This window comes from Mustela lutreola, chromosome X, assembly GCF_030435805.1.
Source record: "Mustela lutreola isolate mMusLut2 chromosome X, mMusLut2.pri, whole genome shotgun sequence".
NCBI classification, from domain to species: domain Eukaryota; kingdom Metazoa; phylum Chordata; class Mammalia; order Carnivora; family Mustelidae; genus Mustela; species Mustela lutreola.
The window spans coordinates 67,802,174-67,814,361 of NC_081308.1; the positions used below are offsets into that span (position 1 = coordinate 67,802,174).

Genomic DNA, 12,188 nt, shown 5'->3' on the forward strand with positions numbered 1-12,188 from the left:
ATGGTGGAGTTTATGAGATAATAATGATGTAACTAAAGAATCAAAAAGCTAAACAGTAGTTTCAAACATTTGTTAGTCATACGTCCTACAATGTTTGCAGTTACTGAAAAGCAGCACTGTTTCCCTTTTTAGTGAGGGTACCAGGAACATTAGTATCAAATAACTTTTTTAAAAAACTTAGTAGAAATATAAAAGCTGTATGAAATTAAGAACCCACAGTTTATTAGCAATTTATACACAGGCTATAATGTTTGACTAAATTCAAATAACAAAACGTGCATTCCCTGATTTTACGTAAAATCTAAAGCAGTTTTAGAGGAAATTTAAACAGGAAAAACTTTATTAACACTGATATAAATTTAGAAAATTTGATATTAAAGAGATAGTTTAATATTTTCTTATACTTGAAAGGTAAAAACAGGATTGTCTCCTCTCATTTTTATTTATAAACTTCAAAGCTAAAGACAAAGGAGACATATATTAAGTCAGAAAAATGAATCATTTTTGCTATCACTAGAAAATGCAAACTCCCTTTGTGGGGGTGGGGGGTGAGGGTGGGGCTATTTTCCATTCTCTAAAAAGTCCCAGTATCACCAAAGAACAGAGAACAGGAAAGAAGGCTAAACATAATGTTTAAATCTTAAGCAGAGAGATCAGTACTAATGACCATGTTTATTTCCTTGCTGAAAATCCTAGCATGAGAAAGAGATCTCATGACAACTGCAACCAGTTTAGTTATCTACAAATGGATCCTATATACAAGACTAGACATCTATATGTACTTAAATGACTTACAATACTTACCTGCACTACAAAAAACAGAGTAAACTGAAATGGAGTTACCTTAAAATTGCCAGGCATTTAAAACCCTTACTCAAACATAAAAACAAGTAAAATGCTTCATTTAAAATGCTAGCTTTGTTTTTCAAAATAATAAAGGAGAACCAAAGCAATTTTGGTAGCCAAACAGGACCACCATGAAAAAAAATATTTTACAGAGAAAAAATTATTCCAGATTTAGCAAATTCATATAAAAAATAAAAACATGTGTAGAAAATAAACATTCTAAAAAGTGCTTAAAATGGAAACCAAATGAAAAGTCTTTTGTTGAAGGGACCTGAGATATACCCAACCCATTAAACATTGCTGAGATCAGGTAAGCAATCATTAAATATCTTCATTAACATGAACAACATCCAGGAAAAATTAATTACTTTTGAAAATATGCTGAATTAATAGTACAGAACCTTTATCAACAGAATACCTCAATACCTCCACCAAATCAGTAGGGAAAAAACAATCATTTGTGTATTTTCCAGTTGAAAAGTAAAGTATTACCAAATAACAAAATAATTGGAAATCTTTAAGGGTACAGTGTAGTCCCACTATAATTAAGTACAGAACTTCTATTAACAACAGACAATCTTTAAGCAATCTCCACATCAAATTTTGCTTTTATGTAAGTATTTAGCCCCACTGAGAAAGAAACTATGAGAAAACTATGGAGTATTATTAGACCCAATTAAGCATTCTTCAAATAGAAGGTAAATGTTTTTTGTGTGTGCCAGGGGAGGGTATCCATATAAAAATCTCAGCTTTTAGTCAAATTTGAATAAAAAAAAAGAATGCTTAGAAAAAATCTACAAATAAAGAACATACTGAAAATAATTCTTTCTCAGACTCCTCACTGATTTTAGTATGCAACCTCTAAAGACAAGCCTGGTTTAATGATCCTCAACATTAACACTGTTAAACTTGAACAAACTAACATCTTATCACTGAGGCTAATTCACAGTATAGGTATTCAGATATAGGACATTAGAAAATGTCTAGTCAAAATTCCCCTTTTACAGAATCATAATGTATCTTCGAAGCCAGCTAACTGTAGAAATGTAATCATAATTTTAAAATTACATAAATAAATGTTTTTTCAATGAAAGAACCAATTTAAAATGCAATAGGTATTTGAAAGGTATTTGAAAGGCTACTTAATATAACAGCAAATTAAAATAACGGACTTTGTAAAATAACGGACGTGTAATTTAAATAACTTTACAAACTTTCAAAAAGTACATAAAGTCTAAACTATAAAATTCTAAGTAAATTCCCAATTATACAAAATTCAAACTATAAAGTTAGTCTACTATTTATATTTTTTTCTAAAAAGTTCAACCAAAAAAAAGTTAAACTGTCAATATATAATATTTTTTCATTGTTTATTATATAAATGCAATTTAACAGAAATTACTTTACAATTTAAACCACTCTACCTCACAACGGCATACATTTACTTTCAAATATGAATGATGCTACATAACAGTATGCTAAAACAACAAATTTATATATTCACACCTACTAAAATATTCAGGAAATGACTAAATTTTCTAAATGACTCCAAAAACTATCATAGCTTTAAAAATAGAAAAGACAGAAACAGTAGTGCAATCCACTGTAAAACTCTCCCATAAATTTATATATAAGTATATATTTCACATATAAGTATATATGTTTAGGGAATTATAAAGTATTTACTTCCTCAATATCAAAAATATCAAAACTTCTTTGGTTAAAAACTAACCTCCATATCTTGATTTTAACAAATTCTTTCAACTTTCATGAAAAGATGCATTATAATTAACATTTAATTAACATTAAATGCTTGAACAAGAAAAAAGTTTTTTAGAAATTTATTGCATCCAAATACTTAAGCATTGGCATTAATACACTATTTACCTCTCCATAAATGTCAAAACTGAAAATGTATTAACATTGCTAAAAGTCAAAGCATTTGAAATGTATACACAATTTATACACAATTACACAATTGTGTACAAATTTACACACAATCACAATATACTGTATACTAAAATATGCTGTATACTCAAAAATGTGAAATGGTAACTATAATTCCAAATCTTAATCATGATCTGCAAATAAATTTTTAAAAGTGCATATTCAAATATGCTCAAATACATCATCTATGCAAAAACAGTTCCAGTGGGTATTTGTATGCCCACCGTGGGTATTAGATACCTCTTTGTTATGCTGAAAATGAAACAAGTTACTAATGATATATTTTATAATGGCACACTGAAATAAGTATAATGAAAAACATGTTCAAGATAAAATTCATTTTTCTCAAAAATACTGAACAGTGTTGTATTTTTTAATCAAAAATACAAGATGGAATTAAATATACCTTTCAATAAAATATCTGCCAGTTACAGAGAGATATAATCAAGCAACTTAAAAGATGAAAATCATATTCATATTTTGACAAGTTCTAACTTAAATATAAAATTATCATACCTCAATGACACTCATTTGGTGGCTAAATAGGAGATTAAGGTTCATCATGTATGTAGTTAAAATAGAATATAGCATGCTTAAAGCATTATTAGCCTTTTAATAACATTTGAGCCCTCATGGTTTACAGGAAAACAAAATAGTAGTCTAAATAAATAAAGAGGAATTAAAGCATTTTAAAAGAGATTTTTTTAAATGCTTTCATAATCTTGCTATCATGTACTATAAAACTTGCTGATGAATAAAATATATGCCTTTACCAATCCATTCTGGACCCCACCTCATCTCATAAAATAAGTGGATATATGTATTTTTTAATAAAAAAAAATTAGTAGGTAAGCAGCATCTGAATCATTGTGCCCATGACTGATCTCTATTTAAAAGTACAAAATAAAATTGTTCATTTACCTTAATAAAAACATTCTCCTATTAGAAAAATGCTGATCTTAAAAACAAAAAACTCTATCAGCATCAACAAGATATAGAAAACAGAGCTACAATAACAGCTGGCTCACAGCATTTACTAACTCAAAGTTAATTTCCTACAAAATATTGACACAAAAATTACATGCATATTTTCATGTTTTCTTAATATTATAACTTACTATCAGAAATAAATGGATGGTTAATAGAATGTTCTTTAGTAAAACCATTAAGTCTATCATTGATAATAGGTGTTAGAATTAATCAGGGAAAATTTCATCCAACCTTTCATTTTAGAAATCAGAAACTTTTGGTAGAATCACTTGCATACAATCACACAGACAAAAGAAGTTAAAACTAGAAATCAGATATTCTTATCCCCATTATTCTAAAATTCCACCTACTATACCACACGATCTTGTTGAAGATTATGAGTGTGGGATATACTGTATTTCAGGAAGGGTTTAAGAGATAGGTAGAAAAATTAGGGTTATATTCTTTAATACATTTCCATTATTCTTCATTGTTAGGATATGGATGTGTCTTTGTATTTTTTTCTTCTCCCAGCCATCCCTCAGGTTAAGTGAATCTGTAAAGGCTACACTGTTTACTTCTAACCTACTGTGTCTTATTAAAATTAATACTATCATACTATTTTATTTGAAAAATGGTTAAAATCCAAATCGGTCTGGACCCTTTATAAATCGATACTTAGTTTGAAAAGAATTTCTTAATCTTACATATCAGAGCAATCTCCTTTTCATCACTTTGAATGGGTCTTAATAAACAGGACCACCATATTAGATGGCAATTAAAAACAATAATCAGATATTGAGGAGAGAGATGTCTGTTGTCACCATTTATTGAAATGATTTATTTTCATCAATAAAATACTCTGCCAAAATTAAAATATTCTCAAAAAATTATCACAGTTTACATGGGAACGTAAAATTGACAGTGCTGCATTTATAACACACCCTATGCTAGGTGTGTTAATATTTATATTTACTTTCTCTTAAGGTTTCTGAGTTTTAGCCCATTTTCTGGCCTTTCTTTCAAACTTGCAGGAAGACTGTGAGCGAGTCTTTCTAAGGCAGGCACTCCTGGTTTTTACAACCGGTTTGTGGTTCCGTTGCTGCTGTTTGTGCCCACGCCTAGGGTGTGTTATAATCTTTTTAAAGTCCTTACAGATGGAATCATACCTATTCTCAGGATCATTGTCGTCATCATCATCATCCACTGTGACAGGCACTGATTTAGATAAGGCTTCATCTCCTTGAGGGGAAAAAAGTGCACTTAAAATTAGCTTTAAATTATCTATGTAAGTAAAATCATGTAAAATAAAACTGAAAGCCAAAAACGTCAGAACACCTAGTGGGTTCTAAACTGTACTCTGGTTCCAAAACATGAGTAAAAAATGTACAGGGAAAGCACAATGGGGAATTTATGAAGTACCAGCAGTAAAACAATAGTTGGATTTTATATATTGCAAAGTTCCTTCCCAGAATACAACAGTTTTAAAGCTAATCCTTCCCAGTAACAAGTCTTCATCAATCTAGCAACACAGTACCATAACTTTCTTGCTGAAATTAGCTTTGTAGTGATCCATTTTAAGTTTGAAGTTAACAGATGTCTTAACCTGTTAAAACTGAAGAATAATAAAATTGCTATTAATATTTTGGTAGTAGGAAGTAAAATATACTTAAATCTGTATCATAGTCATGATCAGAATTATCCAGAAATATATTCAAGTACAGTAGAAGTATAGATTTCCTTCTAAAAAGCCACACTACTATCCTTTGATTAAAAATCTAAAGAGGTTAAGTAAGACTGGTGCTCTTTACTGTATATAAAATTTACCTGAAAAACAAACTTACATACTGACCTCTAATTAATACTATGTAGGCTGAAATAATTAGGCTGAAATAATTAGGGAACAGTACACTGACGTTTATTTACCATTTATTTTGAAATGCATCAAGGATTTTAAGGGCATTACATTGAGTGAAAAAAGCCAATCTCTAAAGGTTACACACTCCATGATTCCACCCCAAAGTAACAAAATTAGAGATAAAAATGAAATTAACACTTGTCAGGGGTTAAGAATGGGGATAAGCATGGGGATGTGTATAAGGGTAGTACAAGGGAACATTGTGGTAATGGAATAAGTTGAGTATCTTGGCTGTAGTACTGGTTATAAAAAGCTACACATGTGGTAACTGCACAGAACTATACTTACATATACATACACGCAGAAACAAATCAGTGCATGGAAAAACTGGTGAAACTGCAGTAACTCTTCAGCTTCCTGGATTTGATACTGTATTACAGTTATACAAGATGTCACCACTGGGGGAAACTCAATGAAGGATATTGTTCCAGACCGCCATATATATATATATTTTGGCTATATATATATATATATATATATATATATATATATTTTGGCAATGTCCCGTGAATTTATAATTAATTCAAAATGAACAGTTAAAAGGCAAAAAAAAAAATAGGTACACTGATGGATAAACAGAAGGATATATAAACAGATATGTGATAAAGCAAACACACTACAATGTTAATGACAAACTTTTCTGTATATTCACTGCTTTGAGGGCACCGGGGTAGCTCAGTCAGTTGTGTCTGACTTTTGATTTCAACTCAGGTCATGATCTCAGGGTCATGAGACTGAGCCCCACATCAGGCTCTGTGCTAAGCATGGAACCTCCTTGAGATTCTCTCTCCCTCTCCCTCCCCCAGCTCAAGCTCTCTCTCGTTCTCTAAAATAAATAAATAAAACTCAAAAAAATAAAACTGCTTTATAATAAAATATACAGAGAACATGGTGGGAGGAAAAAGATCCATAAAGAACACAGAAAGCTATAGGTTCAGGACAGAAATATTCTAAATACAGAAAGGCAAAAATAAATCTTGGAATATCCTACCAAACTCACAATAAATACCTCAAGCAGACCAGTCTTCAAATGAAATATTACTAGTAATATTACTGTCATTCCCCTAATGCACTTTTCAAAATCTGACACACCCTTCAAAGTTGAGTTCAAATGTCACCTGTTCCTCTAAGTCTTCCTCTAATATTTAGATTAAATGGCCCACTTGCTGTTTATTACATAGCCCCATTTTAGTTTTATATGTTTCTTCTGGTGTTTTTTTAAATAATGACTTATCTATATCTATCTTGTTCACTGGACTGCAATATTCTAGGACCATATTCTTCACTCTGGTTGCTCATGTCATTCTCAAGTCCCAATTTTTCTAGTAAACTATTATACCTCATAATAGGATACCCAACTATGGCTGAATAAACTGGAATCACCTACACATATGGGAGCAGGGGAGCCCTTTTAAAAGTTCAAAAATATTGTTCCCTTAATTAAGCTCGACACATTGGGAAAATATACTATGTTTATATATGCATATAAACAAATTATTAAGGAATGCCACTTATGCATAGAGCTTCTTGCTCAATGGAGAGCATGTTTCTCCTTCTACCTGCCAACACCCTTGTGCATTCCCAAGATCTTGTGCACTCTCTCTCTGACAAATAAATAAATAAAATCTTTAAAAAAATTAAAGTAAAAGGAATGCCACTTATCTTTTGGCTCACACCCAAACTTTTCTTGAAACAGTATTTTTGGGGTACCTGGGTGGCTCAGGTCATGATCTCAGGATCCTGGGACTGAGCCTGCCATCAGGCTCTCTGCTCAGCAGGGAGCCTGATTCCCCTCCCTCCACCTGCCTCTCTGCCTACTTGTGATCTTGTCTGTCAAATAAATAAATAAAATCTTTTAAAAAAACACAGAACTTTTTATAGTGCTTATTTTCAACCTTTCATAATCTTTTCTGCTTAAACATTTTTACAAAGGCCCATTTTTAGACATGTTAATTCCCGAGCAAAATTATCTTCTTTTGGGGCGCCTGGGTGGCTCAGTGGGTTAAGCCGCTGCCTTCGGCTCAGGTCATGATCTCAGGCTCCTGGGATCGAGTCCCGCATCGGGCTCTCTGCTCGGCAGGGAGCCTGCTTCCCTCTCTCTCTCTCTCTGCCTGCCTCTCCGTCTACTTGTGATTTCTCTCTGTCAAATAAATAAATAAAATCTTTAAAAAAAAAAATTATCTTCTTTTTATCATCTAAAGTAATCAGTTCCAAGAAATATCCAGGGTAAAGAAAATCCAATCCAAAGAACAAGGCTGGGCTTATTCCACCAAACAGTTGAGAGACTGGCATTTGCAGAAGAGCTCAATTCTCAAGGCTTCTGTGGATATACACGCATGAAAAAAGGATCACCTCCTAAACAGCATGATGATCCTTCAGAACAAAGTTACATGGAACACAATGATCAAAATGGAACACAGTGATCTACACCTGTGCTCAGGTAAGGAATTATTGAGAAATGCACTCTACAAGTATTTGCCATACACTGCCATCTCTTCTTAAGATCCAATGAATACATACTACTTATTACACTATGTATTAATAGTTCCAAACAGGAGAGATATATCGTGGAATCCTCTCATATGTGTTTTGGGGAAATGAAAATTAGCAATTGAAATCAAACATGCTGATTTCACTAGGGAAGCTGTTTAATGATGGAAATCAGTTTTCCAAAGTTTAAGATAAATCAATAGCCTACAATTTGCCAATGAGAATACTCCATAACTCACAATTTATTATTCTTATACTCTAATCCTTAATAAGAGCTTTCCCAACAAACCTGATAACAAAACATTGATATGATATCAAAGTAAGTATTAGATGGTACTTTGAATACAATCTCTTATACTACCATATAGCTGAGCCTTGAACATGGCTTTGAACTGCACAAGTCCATTTATACATGGATTTCTTTTCTGCAGTACACCAAGTAACTATTTTCTCTTCCTTATGATTTTCTTGTTATTTCCTTTTCTCTAGCTTACTTTAATGAAATAAAATAGTATATAAAATATACAAAATACGTATTAATCATCTATTTATGTCATTGGTAAGGCTTCCAGTCAACACCAGGCTATTAAGAGTTAAGTATTTGAAAAGTGAAAGGCTAAACATCGGTTTTTGACTGAACAGAGGATGAGCATCCCTAACCTCTACATTCTTCAAGGGTCAACCAAAATTCTTAAATCAAGGCTCTCAGAACTAAGTTTACAAATTGTTGCCAAAGTTCATTTGGCAGCAAAACCTGATCTAAACTGTTTATTCCTTTAAGTATGAATGTTCACATGTTTTGCTGCAAAAATACTAATTTGTTTAATTATGGGAGTGTTGCCTCACAAGCAATTGGATCTATTACATAATATATGCTAACTAATTGATACTATCTTTCTAAAACTTGAAAATTCTGAAACACACTGGGTCTGACCATTTTGGGGACAGTAGTTAAAAGCCATACAGGCAAAAATCCATACAGGCATCTGATACAGCAATGCATTAAACAGAATATGCCATGAAAATCACGCCTGCTTTTCAAAACAACTCATCAGATAAACATTCCATATAAGGAATGTAAAGTTTTATTTAAAAGCAACATTCAGGGATGTCTGGGTGACTCAGCTGGTTAAGTGTCTGCCTTCAGCTCAGGTCATGATCCCAGGATGCTGGGATGGAGCACTGTGTCAGGCTTCTTGCTTAGCAGGGAGTCTGCTTCTCCCTCTCCCTCTGCCCCACCCACCCGCCACTGATTCTCTCTCCTCTCTCTCTCTAATAAAATCTTTTAAAGAAATAAAAATAAAAATAAATAAAAATTTTAAAAAGAAATATTCAAATTAAATGCACAAAGCCCAACTGGGATAAAGTGAAAATTTAAACATTCTAGCCCTGCTAGGAACACATTTATATCTAAAATCTACTTTATAAATTTTTAAAAATAAAGTTCAGGTGGATTTCTGTGAAGATGGTGGAGCAGAGGGGTCCCAGGTTAACCTTATTCTGTGGTTACATCTACATAACAGCCACATCAGTGCAAATAAAAGAACATGTTCTGAAGACTGACAGACTCTCCACAGCTAAATGTACAGACAAGGCCACCATAAAGAGGGTAGAAAGGATGAACATGGAGTGGAAGGCAAAGTGACCTGTGGAGCTGTCAGAGGAAAGGAAGGATGCCACGGACACATACAGAGAAGAGCAGACCCCATGCTATGCACCCCCGGCATGGAAGACCCACACACTGGGAGGCAAATCTCAATGACATTTGGCTTTCAAAACCAGAGGGACCTAACTTTCCAAGAACTTACAATGGGTGGGACTTCACACATTAAATATTAAAAATCAGCAGGCTCCACTTTGGAAGAACCAGGGAGCAGTAGGAAATTGAGTCCCCATCCTTAAGAGACAGCACAACAAACCAACCCCACTGAGATACAGCATACAAACAGCAGTTTGAGAAGGGCCTGGAGTATATGAGAAGGTGGTTTCTTTGCTAACTTCAGAGCATGTACTGCAAGGGCAGGCATAACTGGGAGAGTTCTGCAAGACCAAAAAGCTGGCAGGTGTCATTTCCCTCACGACTCCTACAGGAACCAGGATAGCACTAACTCTCTAGACATACCTTGCTGAAAGTATGGCCCACCCCACTATGTCTTCTGTAGACTTATCCCCTCCACACCAGTCTTCACTATGGACAGTTTAATCAGTTGCCTGCAAGACATCTTCCACATGGGAGTGGCATCGATGTTACCGGCACCACACAAAACCTGCCTCCATGTTCTTTTACAGACAGCCCCCACCAACATACCCTTGGCAGAAGACCATCCAAAGACGTGATACAAACTAGGCAGTGTGCTTACAGCCCCAAAAGTGGCCAGTACCACTTCAAAATGACTCCCGCCCAGGAGCAGAGGGAAGAATAAGGACAAACATGAGTCAAAACTGTGCCCCAGCAGCAGGGTGAGGGCAGACATCTAGTCTGATCGCAGGCTCAGGCTACCAACAAAAACTTCTCAGGAGGGGCACCCGGGAGGCTCAGTGGGTTAAGGCCTCTGCCTTCGCCTCAGGTCATGATCCCAGAATCCTGGGATTGAACCCCGCTTCGAGCTCTCTGCTCAGCCGAGAGCCTGCTTCCTTCCTCTCTTTCTACCTGTTTCAATGCCTACTTGTGATCTCTGTCAAATAAATAAATAAAATCTTTAAAAACAAAACAAAACAAAACTTCTCAGGAGACAATGTGGGGAGAACACCCTGTAGTTCTGAGCTACCACATTTCTGATAAATGGCTGGCATGACTCAACTCAAGCCCAAGGCAAACATCAGGCTGGCCCATAAGAACACAGGGACCAAACCCTGCCCACAAGAGACAAACAGAGCCATTGCAGATGAATAGAATGAAGGCAAAAAAGGCTCACCCATAAAATTAAGGTAAAACAACACCCAAAGCAGGCAATCCAGAAGTGTCACATGTCAAGGACACCACACTGTAGGGCACTACAGAACCTGCTCTTCATAAGACCACTACTTACAAGAGCATGTGGCTAACATGTAGAAAAAGACACAGAGAACTGGACAATATGAGGAGAAGAAGGAATATGGCCCAACTGAAAGAACATGATAAAACCACAGCAAGAGAGCTAAACAAAACAGAGATAACTAATACGCCTAAAGGAGAATTTAAATTAATGGTCATAAAGACACTCACCAGAATTGAGAAAAGAGTGGAGAACCTCACTGAGATACTCAACAAAGAAGTAGAAAAAAAACAAAGAGGTAGAAAACAAAACCAATAAGAGACGAAGAACTCAGTAACTAAAATTAAATATATTTTAGAGAGAATAAATAGTACAATAAAGGGCAGTCAAGATGGCGGAGAAGTAGCAGGCAGAGACTACATCAGGTAGCAGGAGATCAGCTAGATAGCTTATCTAAAGATTGAAAACACTTACAAATCCAATGGGAGATCAAATAGAAGAAGAACAGCAACTCTAGAAACAGAAAATCAACCACTTTCTGAAAGGTAGGACTGGAGGAGAAGTGAATCCAAGGCCAAAGACCGCGGTGGGAGGGGCCAACTCCCGGCAAGCAGCAGAGCAACAGAGCACTAAATCAGGACTTTTAAAAGACTGTTCCGATGAGGGACATCGCTCCAGAGGCTAAAACGGGGTGCAGCCCAAGCGGGGTCAGTGTGGCCTCAAGTCCCGCAGGGTCACAGAAGGATCGAGGGTGTCTGAGTGTCGCAGAGCTTGCAGGTATTAGAACAGGGAAGCCGGCTACAGAGACAGAGCTGAGGAGTGAGCTCTCACCTCAGGGTTACCTTGAACCACTCGCAGGCTTGAAGAGCTCGGAGCGCGGCCGGAGGCCAGGGAGACGGGAGTAATTGGGTGCTATTCTCTGAGGGCGCACTGAGGAGTGGGGCCCCGAGCTCTCGGCTCCTCTAGGCCAGAGACTGGGAGGCCGCCATTTTCATTCCCATCCTCCAGAACACTACGGAAGGCATTCTGGGAACAAAAGCTCC

General features: G+C 35.3%; 1 protein-coding gene across 6 annotated transcripts in view; it reads right to left on the reverse strand.

Moving 5' to 3' along the window:
- ATRX (ATRX chromatin remodeler) overlaps positions 1–12,188 on the reverse strand; it is a 300,618-nt gene that overhangs the window by 177,568 nt on the left and 110,862 nt on the right. For all 6 annotated transcript variants that reach the window (XM_059158234.1, XM_059158233.1, XM_059158232.1 and 3 more), the window contains one exon: positions 4,932–5,004. In XM_059158234.1, the coding sequence (XP_059014217.1) occupies positions 4,932–5,004 (73 nt within the window). The remainder of the gene's footprint in view (positions 1–4,931; positions 5,005–12,188) is intronic.